This window comes from Pseudopipra pipra, chromosome 12 (assembly GCF_036250125.1).
Source record: "Pseudopipra pipra isolate bDixPip1 chromosome 12, bDixPip1.hap1, whole genome shotgun sequence".
NCBI lineage: Eukaryota > Metazoa > Chordata > Aves > Passeriformes > Pipridae > Pseudopipra > Pseudopipra pipra.
The window spans coordinates 7,035,087-7,057,571 of NC_087560.1; the positions used below are offsets into that span (position 1 = coordinate 7,035,087).

General features: G+C 42.7%; 2 protein-coding genes across 3 annotated transcripts in view; one reads left to right on the forward strand and one right to left on the reverse strand.

Annotated features, from left to right (window-relative positions):
- The window catches only part of MINDY2 (MINDY lysine 48 deubiquitinase 2), a 30,638-nt gene extending 19,825 nt beyond the window's left edge, over positions 1–10,813 (reverse strand). The window contains exons 1-3 of one of the 2 annotated variants that reach the window (XM_064668234.1): positions 10,096–10,813; positions 2,503–2,560; positions 270–334 (exon numbers count right to left, since the gene is read on the reverse strand). In XM_064668234.1, the coding sequence (XP_064524304.1) occupies positions 270–334; positions 2,503–2,560; positions 10,096–10,743 (771 nt within the window). In that variant the 5' untranslated portion in view covers positions 10,744–10,813. The remainder of the gene's footprint in view (positions 1–269; positions 335–2,502; positions 2,561–10,095) is intronic. The other variant, XM_064668233.1, reaches the window with a different exon arrangement.
- A 1,521-nt stretch (positions 10,814–12,334) lies between these two features.
- Positions 12,335–22,485, forward strand: part of ADAM10 (ADAM metallopeptidase domain 10) — a 44,681-nt gene continuing 34,530 nt past the window's right edge. The window contains exons 1-2 of the mRNA XM_064668219.1: positions 12,335–12,644; positions 20,466–20,616. Coding sequence (XP_064524289.1) covers positions 12,590–12,644; positions 20,466–20,616 — 206 coding nt within the window. The 5' untranslated portion in view covers positions 12,335–12,589. The remainder of the gene's footprint in view (positions 12,645–20,465; positions 20,617–22,485) is intronic.

The following is a 22,485-nucleotide window of genomic DNA, read 5'->3' on the forward strand; positions in this document are numbered from 1 at the left end:
AGCAACCACCCTGTTATATACTTTTATTTGTACTTTTGTGTTACAGTTCCTCAATAAACTCCAAATTCTTATATTCATAACAGGCCAAAAAAATATCATTTCTTCTGTTAACACATACTGAGCACTAATAGAACTATATATAAATAAAATATATATAAAACAAGACACTACAAACAATGGTTTATATGCTTCTGTTTTTTAACAAGGTGATAAATCCTAGGTGAGTTTCCTCAGACATAAGCAAGTGTATTTTAGGAGCAGCTCCTTACCTGTTCATAGTTAAGTCTCTGAATTTCAGATATCTCTTTAGGTTTTGCGTCAAGAATATAGTCTCCTAAAGAAAAATATAGAAAATTAAATTTATTCCATACTCAAAGCTTCAGCAGTTCTATGAACACTTCTGAACGAAGCTGACTGATAACAAATACCATCACTGAAATTTTCTACCAATGTAATGAGATAGCATTGTTTCATAACCTGAATCATAATTATGGAGTAAAATATGAGTATAAAAACCATATTAAAACCATATTAAGAAATTAATTCTAATGGGAAACATTGTTACTAAAGCAGCATTTCATAATCCCTTAATTGTTCCGAAATTTACCTCCCTCTGTACCTTAACTTAAAAACACAGAAAGGTCAAACTGTTCATGGTAAAATATGTAATTCCATAATACAATTTAAAAAGGCAACCACTTCTGCTGAGTGATACTAGGAATGTTTTGGCATATGTTTCAGACACCAATAATTCTACAAAACTTGTTGTGCTGGTTTTGCCTGGTGTAAAATGAACTGTCTTCCCAGTGGCTGGAATGGGGCTGTTTTGGATTTGTGCTCAACACAGGGATGATAATAGAGATGGTTTTGTTATTGCTGAGCAGGGCTTACACAGAGCCAAGGGCTTTGCTGCTTTTTCTCCTGCCACACTGGCGAGGAAATTAGGGATTCATGGGAGGTTGGGAGGAGACAGCTGGGACAGGTGACCCCAACTGAGCAAAGGGATATTCCAGCCCACATGGTATCACACTCAGTACATAAAGGGGGGAAGAAGGAGGCAGGGGGAGGACATTTGGGGTGATGGTGTTTTCCCAAGTCACCGTCACGCGTGAGGGGGCCCTGCTCTCCTGGAGAGGCTGAACACCTGCCCATGGGAAGCAGTGAATTAATCCCTGCTTTTGCTTTGCTTTCCCTATTAAAATTCATCTCAACCCACAAATTGTCTGGCTTCCAGTTCTCTCCCAGTTCTCTCCTACTGGTGGGGGAGTGGGTGAGTGGCTGCTGAGGCCTGGCTGCTGCCTGGGGCTGAACCACAACACCTGCATTCCATCTTTGTCTACAACACAAATGTGAATCAACACACTGGGGTTCAAGATTTACCACATCTTCCAGATTTTATTACAGTGTTTTTTGTATTTATTCTGTTGCTCCACTACTAAAAAAATGTTTCTACTCAAAGAAAAATATCATTATAGGTTTCCTAATTTATAATCTTTTAAGTTAAAAGTGGTTGAAGTCTGTTTTGTTTGGTTTGTTGGTTTTTTTTCAGCTGAAGAAGAACCGTGAGGCAACTGCTAATCCTGTTGACTGAATAGGAATCTAAGTAATTTGAGCACATAATTTTGTTATTCAATTTAATAAGATAATTCCAGAAGCTAATATATGCCTTCAAGAAAGAATACACACTGGAATTATGCAGTGACTTCAGACAGTGTTATTCTATCAACACAATTACAAGAAATGTTTAGACACAGGCCAAAAGATTTCTTAGGATTTTTTTTTTAATTATGTAGTTAACTTTTTTTCCCACCAGAATTTTCAGTGATTTGCTTCTGTAAAGAACAAGCTACATTCTTCACAAACAAAAGGAAAAAAAGAAAATATAGTAAGGTTTCTTCTCACACTTAAAAAAAAAAATCAAACCTAGTCTATTAAGTTCAAACATTTTATATTTGTTAGGCTACAAAGGGAAAGAACTGAGGCACCTACAGCTTAAGTACTATCACAGCTGCACTTTAACAGCTGGGTCATGGGGAGTACTGAAGTTACAGCCCTGTCAGATAGAAAAAGCTGCAATTTTGCTGAACACTGACCGTGATAACAGAGTAGTGCCTGTAAATGAGACCCCAATCATTGACTACATTAATTTTCCCTGTTATTTTAATTGGGTCACATTTCCAAGGATTGGAGTGACTGCAGACAATTAAAGACACAGTTGACTTACTACATTCTGTCAACTATAACAAAACAACAATATAAGAGACATAAGTAAGTTTAAATCTACCAATGTGTTGGTGTACTAACCCATAGCAACTGCATCACTAGAGTAACCACTTAGGAAAGCAGGACAGAAAACTTCTGGAATACCTGAATATTGTAAGTAGTTTTCTTGGATCAGGAGTTCAAGTAAAGCTGAATAAAACAGTAAATAAACCAATTCTACATTTTTACTCGCTATAAAGTATAATATACAAGTGAATACAATTTATTGTAATTACTAACCTAAGTATTCCATCAGCTGTTCAGCCGTTATGATTTCCATCATTGGTGGCAGCTTAATCTGTGAAAGTAAAAGTATATTTTCTTTAAAGTGCCAAAACACTGCAATTTAGAAAGCATCAACATGGCATTTCTAGATGGAAGAGCTGTGATTACATTTGCCTCACCAATTTATAAGGCCATCAGTGTACTGGGACTGAGAACATTCCCAAGACCTCTACTAAATAACAGCTACGAGAACAGATTAAAAAAAGGCACTTTGGTTTTCAGAAAAACCACATGCACACAGCACTTTGTCTCACCTACAGCTCTCTGCACAGTGCTCTGTGCTCCCACCAAAACATTTCTCCAGCCTCCCCCTCCACTTCCCAGGAGCTCACACCACTCACTGCAGTGGTTTAACTGCAAGCACCCAGAATTAACAGACTGGGAAGTGTGGCCACACGTAGCTAAGGAAATTTCACTTTCCTCAGGAAAGTCTTTGACTCTCTCCTGCATTATAATTCTTAACTGAGTACTAACTCAAAAGCTTCCTGCATACAAAGTTTGTAAAGGATCTGGTGGCAGGAGCTGCTGAGCTGCAGAACCCAAAGACTCGTTCAGGTACAAGGAAACGACCTCCCAGCCCCTCATCCTGCACTCACATTTCAATGGTTTGGTTTAACTCCACACAGAGCACAGCAGACACATGAACTCGGTGGTGAAGCTTCCATTCCTCCCTTGCCTCACCTATTCCCACCATCATCACCTAAAACCAAACACCTTGGCAGCAGAGCTAAAGCTAAAAGCTTCTTAAAACTCCTCCATCCATCACCCTGGGTACATGTTTTGGTTGCACACTTCCATTTACAGATCTCACTGCAGTAACAGCCAAAGCACCAACACATACAAAGACATATTTCTGGCAACCTGAAGGAAGGATATTGTCTTTAACCGCAGTGTGCTCAATTTTTATCTGCACAAACATGAATTTTATTTTTCTAGGGTTTGGGGTTGGTTTTTTGGGGGGGTTAATTTTTAATTTCTCTCTTCAGTTTTTAACCTTCTCATCCTATCACTCTCCAACACCTTACCACTGAAAGTCTAGAAAGTCTAGTATTTATTTTATTGGGAATTTTTTATCAAGTTCCTCAACACCAATCACCACTCTCCTTGACACATAGAAATACATGACATCTTGAAATAGAAAGACATGAGGTGAGACTGTTAACTCATGTTTAAGATTTAATAGGCTCCAACTACTTTGCTGGTTGTGGAGAGGAAGTAGAGAACCATGAGATGGAAGAGCAATACACATAAAGCCTTTGATGCAGCATCCCAAACTCAGAAATACAGTACAGCAACACACTGCACTGTCCACATTGTGATGAAGAGGGTTTTCAGTCTGAAAACTAAGCTATTTTAATAACTTGAGAGGGAAAATGAGGTCTGATTGGGCTAAATCTGTCTTACCAATTTTAATCATATTTGACAAAAGGCAAATGTGTTAAACAGATGAAGTTTCATTAAATTTGGAAGAAGAAAGAGACCCAAGTTAATATGGCCTAGTTACTCATACTCTGGCTAAGAAATATGCCCATACTTGGGGCAGAACAGGCCACACAGCATAAGCCACACATTGATCAACCCATACATGGTGAGCACAGAAAGAAGCTGATAGTATTGGGATATGGGAGAGGAAGGGAAAGAAAGTAATTGTAAAGCAGAAAAACAGTGAAGCATAAATTCATAAGAAGGCTTAATTAGTTCTACTTATAAAAAACCCCCAATTTTAAAATTATATGAATTTAACAAGCAGAAAAATCAGTCATGCATACATAGGGATGTGTTTTTTTAAAAAACATGTATTAAATGAGTGACAACTGATTGTAATTTACAAAACTTCTTAACCTCTTCCCAAAACTAATACTCAACAGGCAAAAGATTTTCATGATCTTTGATCCTGTTCATAATATTCACACTGAGTATTCACATAAATATAATCTATTGAGCCACGTAAACAACAGGACTGTAGGTTTAAAAAGCTGCTTCTTAAACTTCCTGTTTGGATTGGCAGCATTCTTAGCAAACACTAAGCTGGGCACAGCCCTGAGCTGGGTCTGGCTCAGTTCAGCTCCTAAGGCACAGCACTGTCATAGCACAGAACAGCATCACCCACACCAGCCGTGCCTGCAGTGGTGCTGGGACCACAAACAGCACAGATGTGCCAGGATAACAGGAAGGAAAATGAGCAGGAAGGAAAACTGGCTAACGATTGGAATTCTGCCTCCCAACTGTAATGCTCAGAATTTACTTTTTTCCTGCAGAACCAAAGCGAAGTGGTTTCACTCGTATCTGCAGGATCTCTCTCAAAGTTGGATATTTTAACAAGCCAGTCTCAAAATTAACTGCTTGATTAAATGCTAAACAAAGTTAATTGCTTATTTCATGGCATAATTTCAGGGCTGGCATGTGTCATGGGACCTTGATCACACCTTTAAAGTGGGTTAATGGGGTTTCCACACAGTTGTAAGTACTTCTGAACAGAGCTGACTTAAGGATATAGAGAGAACACGACATTTCCCAACTGTTCAGAGCTTCACTGGGAGCACTTAGACTACAGGAAGCATACAGTGAAGAGGAAATGGGAAAGAAAAACACCTTAAAACTCATGAGAGAGTGAAAAATCATAGAGAACCACAATAATTCTCCAGACAACAGAAAAAAACCAATGTAAGCAACAGTAGTGAAAGCTGCTGTTGTCCATAATCTATTATTTTGAGGGGCACATTTTCTCAATAGGTTTCAATGCTTAGTTGCTAGACTTTACATTAATTTCACATTGTAGGAAAAATGCATTTCCTCAATTCCCACCCATTTCCTGTACCCCTCTACTGCAGTTTCCTGGTCTTTTGCCCTGATGTCTCTTCCTAACTCTAGTTACTCTTCACTTCCTACACTCAGGAGTGGGAATCTTAATCCTCCTCACCCACCTACCATGTGACATACAGCTGAGACACCTTTTTAATCAAAAGACAAGACTGGTAAACAAATTTTCATTTGGAACAGATTGTCTAATACAACTTGTACAGTTTCTAGGAACTAGACTACAAACCCAAAATCTATGTAATACTGATTTTCCCCTATATTCTCCCAAATTTCAAAAGGGCTTAAAAAAAAATTAAGTGATATAGTCCTGCACAGAAGATAACACTTCCAAAAATACTACGGATGTAGAAAGGGACCAAGCAAACTTCTAACAGCTTATATAATAAGCCTTATATGAGACATATTATAGTCTCAAAACGTGTTTATCTAAAACATGCAACTCCTCTGAATTCAGTGTTCCAGGAGAGGTAAGGGTGGTTTCAAGCAGCCTTGGCAGAAAAACAATTAATACTCTCTGCAAATATGCACCCCCTGCCTTGCAGGAACAGCTTCATAAACTCGTCACAGGACAGCCTGACAGTGTGTGCTGCCGCTGACATCCTGAACGCTCCACTCCGCCAGGTTTCCTCCAGCCCCTCAGAGCAGGTTTCCTGTTCTGGAGAAGGCACAGCTCCAGTCCTACTGATTTGTGGGCTCAGCTCATCCCACAGATGCCGGGAGGAGGCTGCCAAGGCCCCTTCTGAGCATCCATCAGCAGCTCACCGGCAGCTCCTCCGGAGCCTGGGCCAGCCCATGCGAGCAATCTGTGCAAACGGAGGCCATCCGGAGCTCCGGCCCAGGAACCAGAGCGAGCAGATCACGTGTGAAGGGCCAGTGCCAGACCTCAGAGCAGGCACCACCACTGCAGGCTCCGACACATGAAGTGGATATCAGCAGGAGCACGCTGTACTCAGCTCCTCTGAAAAGAGGACATTTTTATGAGAACCTGAAACTATAAATTTCCAACCAGAATTTTTTACTGCACCTGGGTTTGGATACGCTTAAGCGCGAGTGGTTATATAACATTTACTTACATAATTGTTACAATCGCCTAAAGAGGTAATTCATACAGTTCCAAAAGTTACCAAAATTGTAGTAGAACTTGGCACGTAGGGAACACAGCTCCTCCCGTTTGTTGAGAGGACTGTGATAGAAAAAAACTTTCAAACACACTATCAAATATGCTACTGGCGTTATTCTCCTACATAAGGACAAGATAGTCCATATGCACTCACTTCTCAAAACAGTATTAATATTATTTATATTTGAATTGCATTGCATTTTCCCTTTGGCTTATTTTATGTTTCAAAATTATTTGTTTCTCTCTTCCCTAGACATTTCAGATATGTAATTCCTGTGCAACGTGTTAAGTTTCACAGAGTTCCTCAGCTACGTGATGTCACATTCTACCTAAGAAGCACAGAGCAGGATCACACAGCACCCTTATTAAGCTTTTAGCATCTGATGATTGCCATGGAGTACATCCTGAGAAGGGCTACCCCCACACAAACTTACAGCTTAAAGCAGTGCCAGGAGTTACCAGAAAGTGTTGCATGAACTACACCTAAAAAAGATCACAAAAAGCACTTTAAAAAGCAGGTTTTTCATTGCTAGGCTCAACTACATAGCACACCACAGGCCTGAGCAAAAACTGAGCAGTCTCCAGATTTAAATCAGCTAAAAACCAGTGTGCTACGCTACTCTGCATCAGAGGAGACAACTCATGCTTGTATATACATTTTAAAATGTTTGTTTCAATACTCTACTTCTGCTTTCATTTCCATCACACCAGTCTAAAAGGTTACCACACTGTTTTGCACAACACCTACTCTGCTAAGTTGGTATCATACTGCTTTTGTTTTCTTCTTACTTAGAGCAGAGGAGTTCTGCTATGGAAGTGTTACAGAAATGTCCTTCTATCTCCTACAGGCTGAACGACAAGTTACACTTACACAGGCAGGCTACAAAAACACTTCAAAAAGAAAAGCAATTTCACAATTTTAATATTTAAAAGTATAGCTTCTGCAATCTGCCACCTCCAAGTTTTATGTACCCTTTGAAAGAAGTGGATAAAAGAAAGGTAGCAGTTTTATCACAAGTTTAGTTCCAAACCTGGTGTTATCAAAAAGGAATTTGAACAGTCCCAGTGGGTGCTGCTATTTCAGAATTTCCAAAAACCCCACTGCCAAACCAGTATTGCACTGATATTATCTGAGACCACACCTACCCAAAGGATGACCAGAACTCTCAACCTTGTCAGGACAGAGTTCTGAGAAGGAAAGATGATGGCTGATATAGGGAAGAGAGCCCAAAGCATAACTGTTTAACTTGTTACTCCCTGTTGTGATTCCATTTCCCCTCCTCACCTCTTCCTTATTGCATTTTCTCCCCTTACACGTAGCTTCTTTTCACTTAACATATCCTATCATATTCTCACTCTGCTTTTGCCTACTTCCATCTTTTGGTCTGCTTCCTTGTTCCCAAATTATAGTGTTCATCTTGGTTCAAGAGGAGCAAGAAGAAGGTGGATGTCCATCCTCAGCCTTTGTATGTAGTGAGCTACTGTCAGTGACTACAGATGAGCTGCCAATAAGCCTGACACCCTGTCAACAGGGTTCTTGACTATAAATGGGGCAAAAAAGGCTAATTTCAAGAGGCACTGACTAGGAAAAATCGATTATAAGCAAGGACAATACATGACCAACTACCAGGAAACCCCTCAAGCCTATAAATAATAAGTCATGTGATGACGGTTTCACCAGTTTAGCTGCCTGTCTGCAACTCATGTAAATTCTGCTGAGGTTTTACACAAACAGACAGAACTATAGAAAACCCTTCCTGTAATCCTAGCAATAAGAAGCAGTAGGGCACTCCCAAGAGGCATTTTGTTTTTCACTTATTTATAAAACTGGATATTGCCTTAATTCTCACTAAGGTAGTATTTGATCAAAGCAGGATGTGAGTTAAAATACTGGATGGAGGGCAGCAGAAGGAGCATTCAAGGAGGCAAAGGGAGAATGCTAAGGAACAAAACCTCCAAAAACTTAAATTCAAGCAACAGGACCAGTGCTGTCCCATTTACATGCTTTAATTAAATCAAAGAATAAAAAGGAAAATCCTGCCACCACACAAAATGGTAAGAAATGGTAAGTTCTTCAAGGCCCTCCAGTCACCCCTAGGAATTAAAGAGGGAGCACAGAAAGTGAGTGTTCAATACTGAAGTCATGACAACCTTCACACCCTCCTGAGGATGGCAGAACCTACAGAAAGTCACACACAACTTCCCTGAAGTGCCTTCACTGATGCTTAAATATTAAGTCACTGTACCCCCAGTTTTCCTCCTGCTGTATGAGCTATTCTGCTCAGGAAAATGTGCAGAAACTAACTCAATCAAGAGCATTAATCTTTTGGAAAGTCACCTGCCTCTAAACACATTTCTTCTTGTAACGTTATTTCCGGTTTGACCTTTTCCTAAGACACTTGTTATACAGGTGAACAACCTTCTACTCCTCCAATACCAAATTTCTTCCCCTGGCTACTACAATATAAAAGCTATTCCCATGAAGCTTTCCTATTCTATGACTCCATCAGCCCCCAACCTTCTGAGGCTGAACTGCCAGCATTTCCTGAAAACTGCCCCTCATCCTGGTTTTGCAGGGCACACAACCTCATAGCTCTTCTCCAACAGATATCCTTTTCACATCTACATGTTAATAACTACACTATATCTTACATTTTAATTACGTAAAAGATAAAAAAAAATTACCTTAAGACTACAGGAAGTCCACATCCACAATGGCTACTGACCACAAAAACTTCCAAGTCTCAAAGCTGTACTTGATCACTACCTGATTTAGTCATTAATTTAAATACAATCTATGCTGCATAGCTGTACAAATGTATCCCTTTTATTCAGGCAGTTACTTGTACAAATCTGTCTTTGGTGCAATTCTGCATTTCGTACAACTCTGCATAAACTTCATTATATGAAACTAACCTATTTTCTAAAAATATCACCTATGTTTTCAGAGCTCTAAATAGTAACGTGTACTTACTAGGAACCTGCACATATCTGCAAACCATATACTGCTCAGTTTAGGAAGCATCATCTGAATTTTTTTTTCTGTTTTAAGACAGCAACAAAGTAAGTCTATACATGACAGCAGCATCTAAATAGTAAAAGCAATAGACTGCAAGCTAGTATTTATTTGTCAAGTTCTACATGTGAGACGTACTTAACAGCCAAAATAAAGCTGTGTGTTCTTGAAAGAATCATGGGATGGTTTGGGTTGAAAGAGACCCTAAAGATCACCTAGTTCCAACACCTGTAATCATGGACAGGGACACCTCCCACCAGACCAGGTTACTCAGAGCCCCGTCCAACACGGCCTTGAACACTTCCAGGGATGGGGCAGCCACAGCTTCTCTGGGCAACGTGTGCCAGGGCCTCCCCCCCCTTGCAGTAAACAATTTCTTCTTAACATTTATTCTAACGCTGCCCTACTTCGGTTTGAAGCCATTCCCCGTCGTCCTATCGCCACACGCCCTTGCCAGAAGTCCCTCTCCAGCCTTCTCGACGACGTCGTTGTCCCAAACAACACCAAGTGTCCCGGCTGCGCTCCCGCCGCGCTGGCTCCGCTGCCCCGAGCGCTCCCACCCGGCCCCGCCACGGCCCCCGCCCGCCGGTACCTTCCAGGCCAGGAGCAGCACGTTCATGATGGCCAGCAACGGGCAGGGGCCGTTCTCGTTCTGGGTGATGACGGGCGTGTTCTCCTCCTTCCAGCGCACCCACTTGATGTGATAGACCGACTGCCCCGGGAAGCGCTCCTTGGAGGCGGACAGGAGCTGCGAGCCCGCCGCCGGCCTGTCCCCTTCGGGCTCCGCCGCCGGGCCCCCCGAGGAGGCCCCGGCCACCACCGCCTCGTCGGCGTCGCTGTTGAGCTCGGAGCTGCTCGGGCAGCAGGAGTGCAGGTTGGAGAAGGACTCCAGCGAGTCCAGGCTGCGGGACTCCTCCCCCGGCGGGCTGGGAGCGCCGCTGCTCCCGGAGCCGGCTCCCGTGGGACCGCTCTCAGAGCCGGGCGCCGTCCCGGGGCTCTCGGGCACCGCCAGCCCCGCGCCGTCCTCCGCGGCCCGGGCGGGGGACGCGGTGTGAGCGGCCGCGGCGGGAGCGGGGGCCGGCGGAGGGGAAGGGCTGCGCCGCCCGCCGCCCTCCTCGGCCTCCCCGCAGCCGCCCTCGCCGCCCGCCGCCGCCTCTCCCAGGCGGAGCCGGCCGGCAGCGCCCCCGCCGCCCGTCTGCAGCGAGCCCGGGGGCGGCGGGGGCTGCGCCAGGCTCTCCATGCCCGGCCCGGCCGCTCCGCTCTCTATCGGCACCGCAGCGGCTGCGCCTCCGCGCGCAGCGCCCGCGACGCCATCACAGCGGCAGCGCCGGCCCCGCCCCGCCGGGACGTGAGGGAGGGACGGGGGGAGCGGCCGCGGGTCACGGCGGGGCCCGCGCGGGGAACGCGGAGGGCAGGGCAGGGAGCAGGTGAGTGCGGCCCTGCCGGGGGCGTTCGGGGCTTCCCGCTGTGCCATAAAAAATACGGTTGTGGTGAGTGTGATAGGTAAGTTGGGAGATTGAACAGACGGATTGAAAGGGGGGAAGATTAGGTTACGTATTAGGAAGAGGTTTTTTTCCTGTGAGGGTGGGGAGGCCCTGGCACAGGTTGCCCAGAGAAGTTGTGGCTGCCCCATCCCTGGCAGTGCTCACAGCCAGGTGGGATAAGGCCTTGAGCAGCCTGGTCTGGTGGGAGGTGTCCCTTCCCATGGCAGGGGCTTGGGACTGGATGGTCTTTAAGGTCCATTCCAACCCCTTGACATTTTATGATTCTGTGACTGAAGAACTAATGTGGATGTATTACTCAGACTTTACGCTGATGAACCTCTCCTCTCCCTGTGTAGAAACCTTCAGCTTTTAATCACAAATTCTAAATACAGCCTTGGGACGATAAGAATTTATCCCCCTTTTTTTTATTCTCTAATTTGGGCTTTGTAAACACTTCTGCAGCCTTACCTGAAGTACGTTCACTGTAATTTTATTTTCTATGTACATTTATGTAACAGCTTTTCTCACTCTAACAGTGTTAGGGGGGAAGGTTTTTTTATTCTGACGTGGCAATAGGTGTGGAAAAGCACAAACAGAAGGGGCTGACAGTAAACTAAGAAACTTGTCACAAACCCTAATGTAAAAAATAAAATTTTGAGATGGCACAGTTGATGTAAGAATTATCACGTGGACAAAGAGATGAAACATTTTGTCCGGATGGGTCACATCTGCATTTCCATGGGAGGGTTCTCCTGCACAGCTGAGTTAATGAACGCTGTTCAGGACAGTCTCAAAATGACAAGTCCCTGTTCAGTGGGGACACTACAACACCTGACATCACATCGGGAGAAGTCAGGGAGCTAAAATAAATCTCTAAAAGTAAGTAAATTAGTTTCTGCGATAAAAAAACGTGTATCTGGTAAGCAGGTTAAGGAAACCAGAATAAAACACTAAATTAGTTTCTACAAGGAAAAACGTGTATGTGGTAAGGGGATAAAGGAAACCAAAATAAACCGCTAAAATCAAATTGGTTTCTGCAAGGAAACCCACGTGTACGTGGTCAGGGGGATAAAGGAGACCGGCCCGTGCGATGTGTTTACACTTTAAAAGGACCCAAATTCCCCGGCCCGGGGCGCGGCGGAAGCGGCCGCGGAGGCCCCGCCCCTCCGGGAGGCGTGTCCTTTCGGGGCGGGATGGGCGTGTCCCGTGGCTCCGCCCCTTTCCGGGCCCCGGCCCCTCCCTGCGCGCCGGGGGCGGGGCGAGCCGCGCGCTCTGGGCGTGTCCCGCGGCCCCGCCCCGCCGGCCGCGTCGGGCGCGCGCGCGGGCGGAGGGAGCGGGGCGGGAGCGCGGGGAGCGGAGCGGAACGAGCGGGGACAGCGCCGCCGGGAGAGAGTCGCCCAGCGCAGCCCGACCCGGCCCAGCACAGCCCAGCACAGCCCGGCCGATCCGCGGCCGACCCGTGGGCGGGAACAGTCCTCCGGAGCGGCGGGGGACAAAGCGGAGGGAGGTGCCCGCCTCGCCCCTCCCCATCCCGGCGCCGGCTGGGGCGGATGTGCCGTGGGTAGGCGGCGGCGGCGGCGGCGGGGCCTGCGGCCGGCGGAGATGGATCTGGCGGGGACGATAATCCTGCTGTGCTCCTGCGCGGCGGGCGCCGGAGGTGAGGAGCCGCCCGGCCTCGCGGGGCCCTGGCTCGGGGCCGTCTCCCTTCCTCCCTCCCTCCTTTATTCCTTCGCTCCCTTCCTCGCCCCGCTCTCCGGGGCCGGGGGCGGCGGGCCCCGCTGTCCGGGGCGTCCCGGCGGCAGGGCCGCGGCTGGGCCGGGCTGTCCCCGCTCCGCCCGCCGCTCATCCCGCCCGGGCCGCGCCGCGGGGCCCGCCCGGCGCCCCCGGCCCTGCCCCGGGACCTTCCCCGCCGGGCACCGGGGCACCACTCCCTTTCCTCTCTCCTCTCTTCTCCTCTCTCCCCCGGGCCCTTCTCCCTACGGCCCTCGGCGGTGCTTTCCCTGTCCGGCTGTGCTTCCCTCCCCCGGGACTCTCCGCACAGTCCCGGTGGCCGCTACCCGGTCCCTTCCCGGCGGCTGCTTCCCTGTCCCCGACACCAGGAAGCTCGGGCGGGAGGAAAGTTCGGCTTGGGGAAAAACCCCGGCTCGTCTTTTATTTCCTTAAGTGTGGTCATGCCTTCGGCGAGCGTCCCCCCTCTCCCAGGCCGGAGGGAAGCACGGCTGTGTCTGTGGGGGACGTGTAACTGTCTCGTTATCCCGTTATCCCGTTGTGAGTTGTTTTCCAGCTTTCGGGAGCCGGGAGGGTGGTTTCTCCACCGCGCCTGGTAATGTTTAATTGGTCAAGTCATGGCAGGGAAATAGTTTCGGTTTTGTACAAAGAACAGACATTGGAAAGGGTGGACTTGCGAGGGTGTTTCTAGAGAAGTATGGGTGGAACAGCTGGTAAAGATCGACTTCCTCTGTTTCGTTTGGCACCTCTCCGGTTTATCTGGGCTCTGCATCTGTGCACATCGAGAGTACACTTAACAAAGAAACTAACCCTGCATCCTGGTCTTTTACAAGTTCTCAAAAAGTAGCATTAAAGTATAAGAAAACTCCAGTAAGTTGTGCTTGTGGCTAAGCTGTGGCATAAAAAGTGAGGTGATGTACATGGTCAGAAGCCATCCCGTTATTTGTATTAGGGATGGTTACACAAAAGGCTGAGTTTTCCTTCATAAATTCTTGTAAACTATTGAAATATTTCAGTCTTAATTATTGGCATACTTTCAAGGCCTCTTTGTTTTCTGAACTAAACGGTGCTGGCACAGAATTGATTTGAACTGATTCATTAACCAGTTGTGAGGGTTGTTTCTACTGTTCAATTCTAGGCAGGCAGTTATGCCTTAAAATCGTAGTAAACATGTAAAGTACAGTCTTCTGGATATACAGAAGAAAGTTCATGGGGGGTATTTTACTTCAGAAATTCCTGTTAATTTTTTTCTCTGAGGGAAGAATGGTCACCTTCGACATTTCTGGGCGTTAGGACACCTCACTAGCAGGTAACAAAAGTACATGCCTTCTGGTGTTAGTAATGCAGGTAAATCTTTAAAGAAAGATAATAATGCTGGCTAGAAATCTAGACATAATAGCCAATACACATCTCCAAAATATCCTAGGGAACTTTTTTTGGTAAAAGTCTAAACATAATTATGAAAGATTTAACATAATTCTATATTAAATTAAAATGGCTTTTTAAGATTAGAATGGTCTATTTTATCTGTGCTCACATTTCTAGAGTTTCTTAATACTGTAAATGTTTTTACTTGCTGGAAAATAAAGTTCTTCATTTGCATGCCTTTCTTCTAGGCAGGCATTAATATCTGTTTAGAAAGGGCAAGTTCATGATTCGTTACAAAATTACTGTGAGAGCAGTACAAACTGGAAAGAATTGAAAAAACCCCAACAATTTACCTGTTTTGTTTGGGTGTGGTGCATCTTGAAGCTAAGTTATACTTGTCTGTAAAGTTGTCTAATTTTAAGCCATGTAGGTATTAAATAGGACTAATTTTGAAAATTTCATTAGTCTGCACTTTTTAAAAAATTGCTTTTTAGTGTGTCGAGTCTAAGATTGGAATATTTTTATGGGATACCTGAGTTTGAACTCTTTCAGAATTACACAAGGCTTTGTGCCTGTATACCATGCAGGCACAGTGCATACTTTATTGTAATAGTCTTTAGATATAAAGGTACAGATTAACAGAACCAGCTGTAACTTCAGCTCACAGTTAGGTATGAATCACAAAATCAACAATTAAAATAAGGTGCAGCATAACTTGGATAGTTTATTTGGGGAGAAAGGTTAGTGAAATCTCTTGGTTTTGTTTGAAAACAATTTTTTCTGTTGTAGTTTATATTGTTCTTAAAATTATGTGAAGGGAATGTAATCAAAAGCAATCACAAATGAAATGTACTGCAATGTCTGTCTTAGGCTGCTTTGTAGCTTTTTGAATGTTATGTGTGTATGGTTAAAACAGAGAAGTTGTCAGAAACTTGGCCTAATGGGCCCAGAAACATGATTGACCCTGTTTTGGCATTAGATCACTTTTAGGGCTCTCTTAGAAGTCTTTTTCTTTGCTTCCACTGCATAAAAATCACCTTCATAAAACCAGTGGTCCAGTAGGTCCGTTTGAATGCAGTTGAACAGCATAAGAAGGAAAAGCCACACTATTTACTTTGCTTTGGTTTTGTTAGTAATAGGGGAAAGGTAGAATTTAGCTTCTAGTATATGGTGTCTACTCGAGATAAGATATATGTACCTTGAATTTTAAGAATTGTTTTGTAAAAGTTGAATATCAGTGTTTTCTCCAATACCCTTGGAATTGCTTGGCTTAAGGGATCTTTTAATAATTTTGATGTATATAAAGTGGTACTTAATTTGGACAACATTATTGGCAACTTTCAGTAGCATGCTTTGTTGCATGTGATGGAGATGCATGCAGGTATATTAACCATTACTTAATTATCCATATATAATTATGTTCTTAAAAGAACGGAAATAACTAATAAAACCTCTCCTTCTACCCGAGGGTCATTAAAAAAAGGGAAAGGGAAATAGAAAACACAAAAGGGAACTACTGAGAGCTAAAAAAACCCCATCATTGCAAATTTATGATAAATAGCTTGTTTTCACTGGTACCACACACTCTTCTGTGTTGCTAAGACTTCTGAGTTGTGTCTTAGTGTCTGGTGCTGCTGGATACTGAACTATGTATTTCCCAGTGAGAACGAGAGAAATTCTGTTTTATTCTGGACACATGGGGGAGTTGTGGGAAGGCATTTATGAGCTATCAGCATCTGAGTGATTTAGTTTGCATCCTTACTATAAATTGAGAAGAACACGAGGCTTCATTAACATGGCAGCACTCAGCCTCCAGCATTTATTTGGGGTTTAAAATAAAAACATTATGAATTTTATATGTCTGGGGGAGACAGTGTCTAGTAAAGACAGCTGTCAGATGGTTGTTTCAGAAATGCCTATGGTAATTAAAAGTAAATAAAATCAGGTGTTTAGATAATAACTTCAAAATACTGTTGCCCAAAAGCCTCAGGCTGCAGTTTATTTATACTTTTAAAAGATCCAAAGGTTCAGTTGTGCAGTGTGGCAGAGCCACTGTACTGAGTTACTGCTGTCTGGTGCTCCTGCCCTGGCCATGCTTTCCCACCTCTCCTCCTGGCATGAGGAGCCAATTCAAAGACAAGAAATTATTGTTTTCCACCAGATGTGAGACTTCTGCTGTTTATTGTGCAGACCCAGCCTGGTGGGGAAGAAGAGCTGGGACTTGAACAGGGTGGAGAGGAAGAAGGTAAAAAAAAGCAGCAGACATCTGCTTACACTGCTGGCGCTGTACTGTCAAACCATGCCCTAAGTGTGAGCTTTCAGTGGAGGGAAATGATCCTGGCTTGACTTCTTGGTTACATGTTTTTCTTTCACCAAAAATTAACTTGACCAGAAGAGAGAGAACATTTTTCAGCTGAATCAGTTTTAGTGCCAATGCAAGGGAAGAATAGAAGCGGCGTAGATGTGAAAGGGCAGCAGGGCCTTGCCCTTCTGCTGCAGTTATGAAACTACAGTCTGGAGAAATTCTTCAATGAGGTTCAAGTCAGGAGGTTTATGGTTGGATTTCTGGCTTGCTGTACACTTAAGCACATGTGTGCTAAATCTGAATGCATTGTGCACTCTTTAATGTCCCATGTAAAGGAAGTATTTTTTAAGATACGTAACCTCTACATTGAAAACAACTTGATGTAAATCTTGCTTTGGTTATCTTAATTAAAATTATAATAATAATTCTCTACAAGATATTTATCATATGCTGGCATTTCAAATCTGCAAATCAGTGATGATGCTTGCAGTTAAAAGACTTGTCTGGTGAGTTGGCTGCTGAACAATTTCTGATACTCTTATCAAACCATATTCTGTGCCTTTTTTTCCCCCCACTAACAAACTTGAGTTGTGTTTGAACTACTTGCATTTGTCATACGAGTCTAAATCTGAGTGATTTAATGTAAACTTCACCTTTTAGAACAGTGCATGCTTGATTTATCCTTATATGAGAAGTTAAACGTTGTAATCTTTTACACACGCACATACATATATATATATATATAAAATTAATAGATGTTTATGTTTACATTGGTAAGCTTTCAGTACTGTTTATTACTAGTCATCTTTTTGGGCATGGAGTTGGCTTCTATGACGATTTCCTCCATAATCTTCCCAGATACTGAGATTATTCTGACCTGTAGATCTCCAGGCCCTCCCCCTTGAAGATGGGGGTGACATTTGTCTTCTGGTTATCAGGAACTCCCCTCCATCACAGTAACATTTCAAAACAACTGTTGCATGTAGATGCTCAGGGTGTGCCAGGAAGCTTATAGCTAAAATGACATGGATGATAGATTTTACCCTTTGCATAAGCTCAGTCAGAAGGTGAGAATATGTGCCTCAGACTCTGTGCCTGTCCAGTGGGATTTGTGTTTGTTCAGAACAACAACTGTAGATACCTTTCTTCACAGCTCTCTAGGGATACTGAGGAGTTGTATATCCTCATGCACAAAAATCTTTCACAGGGACTGTCACATTGAGATGTTTGCCTAAATGCTCTGCCTGATTCTGTTTAAAGTCATTCCTGGTGTTTAGTTCTAAGCCCATGAGAATAAAGCTTCATTCCTGAAGGGAATTTGTCATAGGAAATGCCACATCTAGTTTAACAACTCTTTAGAAGACTATACTGTCAGGTTCAAAAGCCATCCAGTTGTCACTCTCAGTGTCTGTATCCTAAAAGGTTTCTGTCTGCTGGCTTAGTGTTTAGGAGAAGGGTAATGTTGGCTTATTCCACTAGATTGCCTGCAAAGGCATCATGCTGTCTTTGGTTGGTTGATGACAACATGACACGTGGAATTTGTAGAGCTGTTCCCTTAAACTACGTTTAGATGTTCATGGTTTGATGTTTCTTCCTGGGATAGACTTCTTCCTTTTTCATACAGAATCTTCTAATCACAGGAACTGGAGCAAGAGTTGTACCTGCCTCGTGCAGCTCAGTGAAGTCTTCTTTGCAGTGTAATAAACTTTTACCACAGGATTCTGTAGACTCCTGTGTTACCAAGGTTGAGCTACTTATTAAGCTTCCTTTGTGAGGAAGATAATCCTTTTTGATAAGTAGCTGACTTTATTAAAAGGAGATTATGTATCAGTTGCAGACTTTGAACACTGTAGCAACATTAATGTTATAGCTACTTCTGGAAGTGAAAGTAAGTTGAAGCCTTGATTCCAACCCTGTCTGGCTTTTGGAAAAGCCGTGATACTGTAGGTGTTAAGAGCCTGCTCTGGTTAAGCAAGAAGAGAGCAGCAAGAGTGTTTGTGTTAAGTGTTTGCTAGGAGAGTACTTAAAACATGAGGAGTTCCTTAAGTTTTGGAGAAAGGGAAAAGAGGTAGCATTGTTTCCCTGTGTGATCGCAGAAAGTGTATACATTTTTTGTTAAGAAAAGAAGGGTTTTGCTTAAAACCCTCTCTGCTTTTGCTTGACAGAGAGAACAGTTATAAGACTTTCTAATGTCAGTAGTCTTTTACTGTCCTGTCACAGTAGTTAGCACTTAAAAACTATTCTTTGTGACTCAGTTAAATGCAGTCTCTCATCTTTCCACATGGTCATGAGACTTGGATCAGGTCCCAAGTGTTATTGGGTTTTCAGTAAGTTGTTACACTTCGAAACTTTTTTTTAGGTGCCTAAAGTTGTTTAAAGTGTATCTTGCAATACTGAGAAGAAAAATAGTCTGTAACAATTTAAGGAGTGCATTATTAAAAGCTTCCTAACACAGGAAAGTTAAAGTTAATTCTGGAGCGCAGAAGTTTACATGTTCTGCAGCATACTAACTCCTTAGATTTGATCAAGTTCTTCAAACAAGTTATTAATGTTGTATTGTAGATTTAGGTTCATTTAACAGTTAAAAATTTAAGTCTTAGCTTATATCAGTTAATTTTGAAGCTTGTTTGCTTTAATGTTGACACTTTTGGGTCATACATCTGGAATTGGAAAGCATATATCTGTAGTCAGGCTCACATATCTGTGCATGGTCTCAGGCTTATCTGGTTTGGTTTATAGAAGTTCTTGGGCTACAGGAGGTGTTTATGCTTCATTTTGTGGAATTATGTTGGAAGTAATTAGAGAAACATCGGACAAGGACAACATCTTGCATCCTCAAAATTCCTTCTGGTTACTGAGACTTTGCAATGGTCCTGTGTCTTATTTGGATTAGAATTCATATAACTTGCTTGAATAACACATTTTAGATGTTTAAGACACCTAAGACACACTTTCTTTTCAGGAAAGCTGGATGAGAATGGACTTGTATTTTGAGACTGAGAGAAAATTAGGATGAAGTTTTGTTAGTGGACTGTATTTGCAGTTAACGATGAAGAGTCAACATTTGCAGAAGCCTATGGTACTGTGGGGAAATTTGAGTGTGATTTATCTGCAGTATAGCATTACTTGAATTTTAAAAAGATATGGCAGTATCATCTTGTGCACATTGCTGCTAAATGCAAGCATTGCATTTGGAAGTATTAATTTACTTAGTTGTTTTTTAAATATCTGAAGAAAAATATCGCGTGTAGTCTCTGAGAACTCTCACGTATAGGTTGGTCTGAGATTAAACTGATTATGATATAGCCTTTTTTTTTCTTGGAGAATTCAGAGTTCTTGTGGTTTTCTCCACAAGTTGTATTTTGGGTTTTTGGGGCTTAGTCAGTGCCTCTGGTCAGTTCTGCATGTCTCTTCCTCCATCAGGATAGGAGTTTCCTGTTATGAACTCTTAATGTGAGTGATAAATATTATCCTAGAAGGAAATGTCCAAAACAGACTGAAGCGAATCTACGTCTCTGGAGATACATTTTAATAAGACTTTTCTGTGTGGCAGAACATTCCATGTGATAGAAAATGTATTGCTACGTGGCACGGCTTGCCCTTAATTTTCCTGAATATTTCAAATGGAGAATATAAACATTCTGAGCAGATATTGTGTCATGACTGTAGAGTGAAGTAAGCAGAATTCTGGGGGGCCAGAAGAAAGATGTTCAGCTGTTGTACTTCTCATTTTGAACCAGGAGTTCATTTCTGTAACATTTCTCAAGCATTCCTGTCCAGAGTGATGTAGTTTGCTTTGTGGGGTAGTTTTGGAGTAAATGAACTACACTTGTTTTGATTGAAATTCAAGTGGAAGATGCCTTCCAAAGTCCACCTGATGCACTTGTAACTGCAGATGTGCATCCAATCTGTGAGACTGGAGTAGAATGAATCTGAAGTCTACAAAGGAGAAAAAAAGCTAAGATGGATATAACATGGAACTTGGGTCCTCATCACCCACTGTTTTGCCACAGTAGTCTGGTTATAACCTTAGTAATTTTTCAGATATGCTAAACCTTACTTGTGTCTCTCTTTCAGGCCAGTATGGAAATCCTCTAAATAAGTACATTAGACATTATGAAGGCTTGTCCTATGATGTGGATTTGTTACACCAAAAACACCAGCGTGCCAAAAGAGCAGTAACCCACGAAGAGCAGTTCTTGCGCCTGGATTTTCACGCTCATGGAAGGTTAGTGAGATTTCAGAAGGTGTTTGTTTTAAATATTTTATTCATATATGTTTTAATTATGGTGAAATGTAAAGGTCATATAGAAATAGAGTCATCAAAGTAACATTAGCTAGAATACACTGAATTGCAGTTTACAGTTTCTGTGGAGTATTTGCTCTCATGTCCAGTATAAGCATGAAATTGTTTGTAATCGCTCATTTGGACTTCTGGTGGTAACTGTTAAAGCACTTTGAAGCCTAAACAATGGAATCATACTGGGAACAGAATGGTAGTTAATTCTGAGTTTATAATGTAGCTTTGGTATTTTTATTTTTTTAATTTTTTTTTTCCCAAAAATTATGCCAAACAGCCTGAGGAGATTTAATTGAGAAAAAGTAGAAGTTCAAATTGCATTTGAAACTACAAAATAGGCCAAAACCCCTGTTCTGTGTGTACTGGTGTTATCTGATTTTTTTGTGCTGTTGTGAAATTTAGGGATTATTTGACGTGGGGAAAGACAATTGGTGTTAGAAGACTTTCTTTGCCTTCAATTAAACATATAAGATCCAGTACAAAAGTTAGATATTCAGTGTGACCAACTGTGTATATTTTGTAGGTTTCACTTAGGAAGATCCCTTTGTAATTTAGAATTGCCTGCTTTTTGTACAACTGAGGAGAAACAGGAAGAATGTTAAAGTATTTTTGTCTGTATCTTTGTTTCATTGACTCCCTCCTTTGCAGCACCACTGTCTTAATATATTTTAGGACTGTGCAATGCCCTTGGTTTTCTAGTTATTTCGGTTACAATTTAAGTATTTAGAACTTCATAAATAGTTGTTAGCCATATGTAGAAACATAGGCAGTTTGACAGAGCAAATGTTAAACCAGGTCTCCTGAATGTGCTTGGAATATTGTTTTATGATTAAGTGTTTTGCTTCTGTGCCAGCTTGTAATTTCTTCAGGGAATGAAGTGTTGTTACTGGAGGTTTATGATGTAATGACTGAATTTCAGTACCTCCTCCCAGAAGGTTAGCATTAGAGTGGTATTTCTAGCTGCTGTAAGACTGCAACCCAAATCATAAATTTAAAGCCCTGTCCTTAAAACCATGTTTTTGTGTGTGATTTTTAGTCCAGAGAATTTTATTGTATAAAGAAGAGTCATATTGCTGTCGTCTCTGCTGTAACTTCACAGGCAGTCTCTAGTCTACCCTATTAAATTGTTCTAATAAACAAGACTGCAGAGTGGAAATGCTTCAGAGGCTCCTCACAGTGTAAACCTCTCCACTTTTAGATCTCCAGCAAGGCTGCAAGACAGTGAAGTTAAGTTTCAGTCTAATGCTGCCACTTTTAAGCTGCAGGCTGGTGGTTAATTCAGGCTTACCAAAGTGTGCACTACTGCAGGGAGGAACAGGCCTGACTGCATTCCCAGCATCAGCCTTGTGCTAGCACTGCTAGTCTTAAAGCCATGCAAGGAACAGGGACTGGGAACTAATCCAGCTGAAAATTATTTGGAAAAAAAAAATCAGTATGACTCGAAGGGGTGTTACAAGGAGGATGAGGCCATTCTTTCTGGGAGCAGTCCACATTTCAGTCCACTTGAGAGGGTTCATCTTGTCATTGGTAAAGATCCCATGATAATCTTCTGTAAAAGAGAGCTCTTAGTTTAACCACTGTGTTCTATCTGTGGTGTTAAGGTGGGGTGAAAATCCTTATTGCATAAAAATGGGGCTGCACCCATGATAACGAGGTCTAAAAAATTTCCCCTCTTCCTTCACAGATCTCAGTGGCACCAGACCTTAGACAATCAGGTTTATATTTTGGTAACAGCTACTATTACTCATGAAGCGTTGATATTTACGTGGAATTGATTCTAAATCCCCGTGCTCTGAG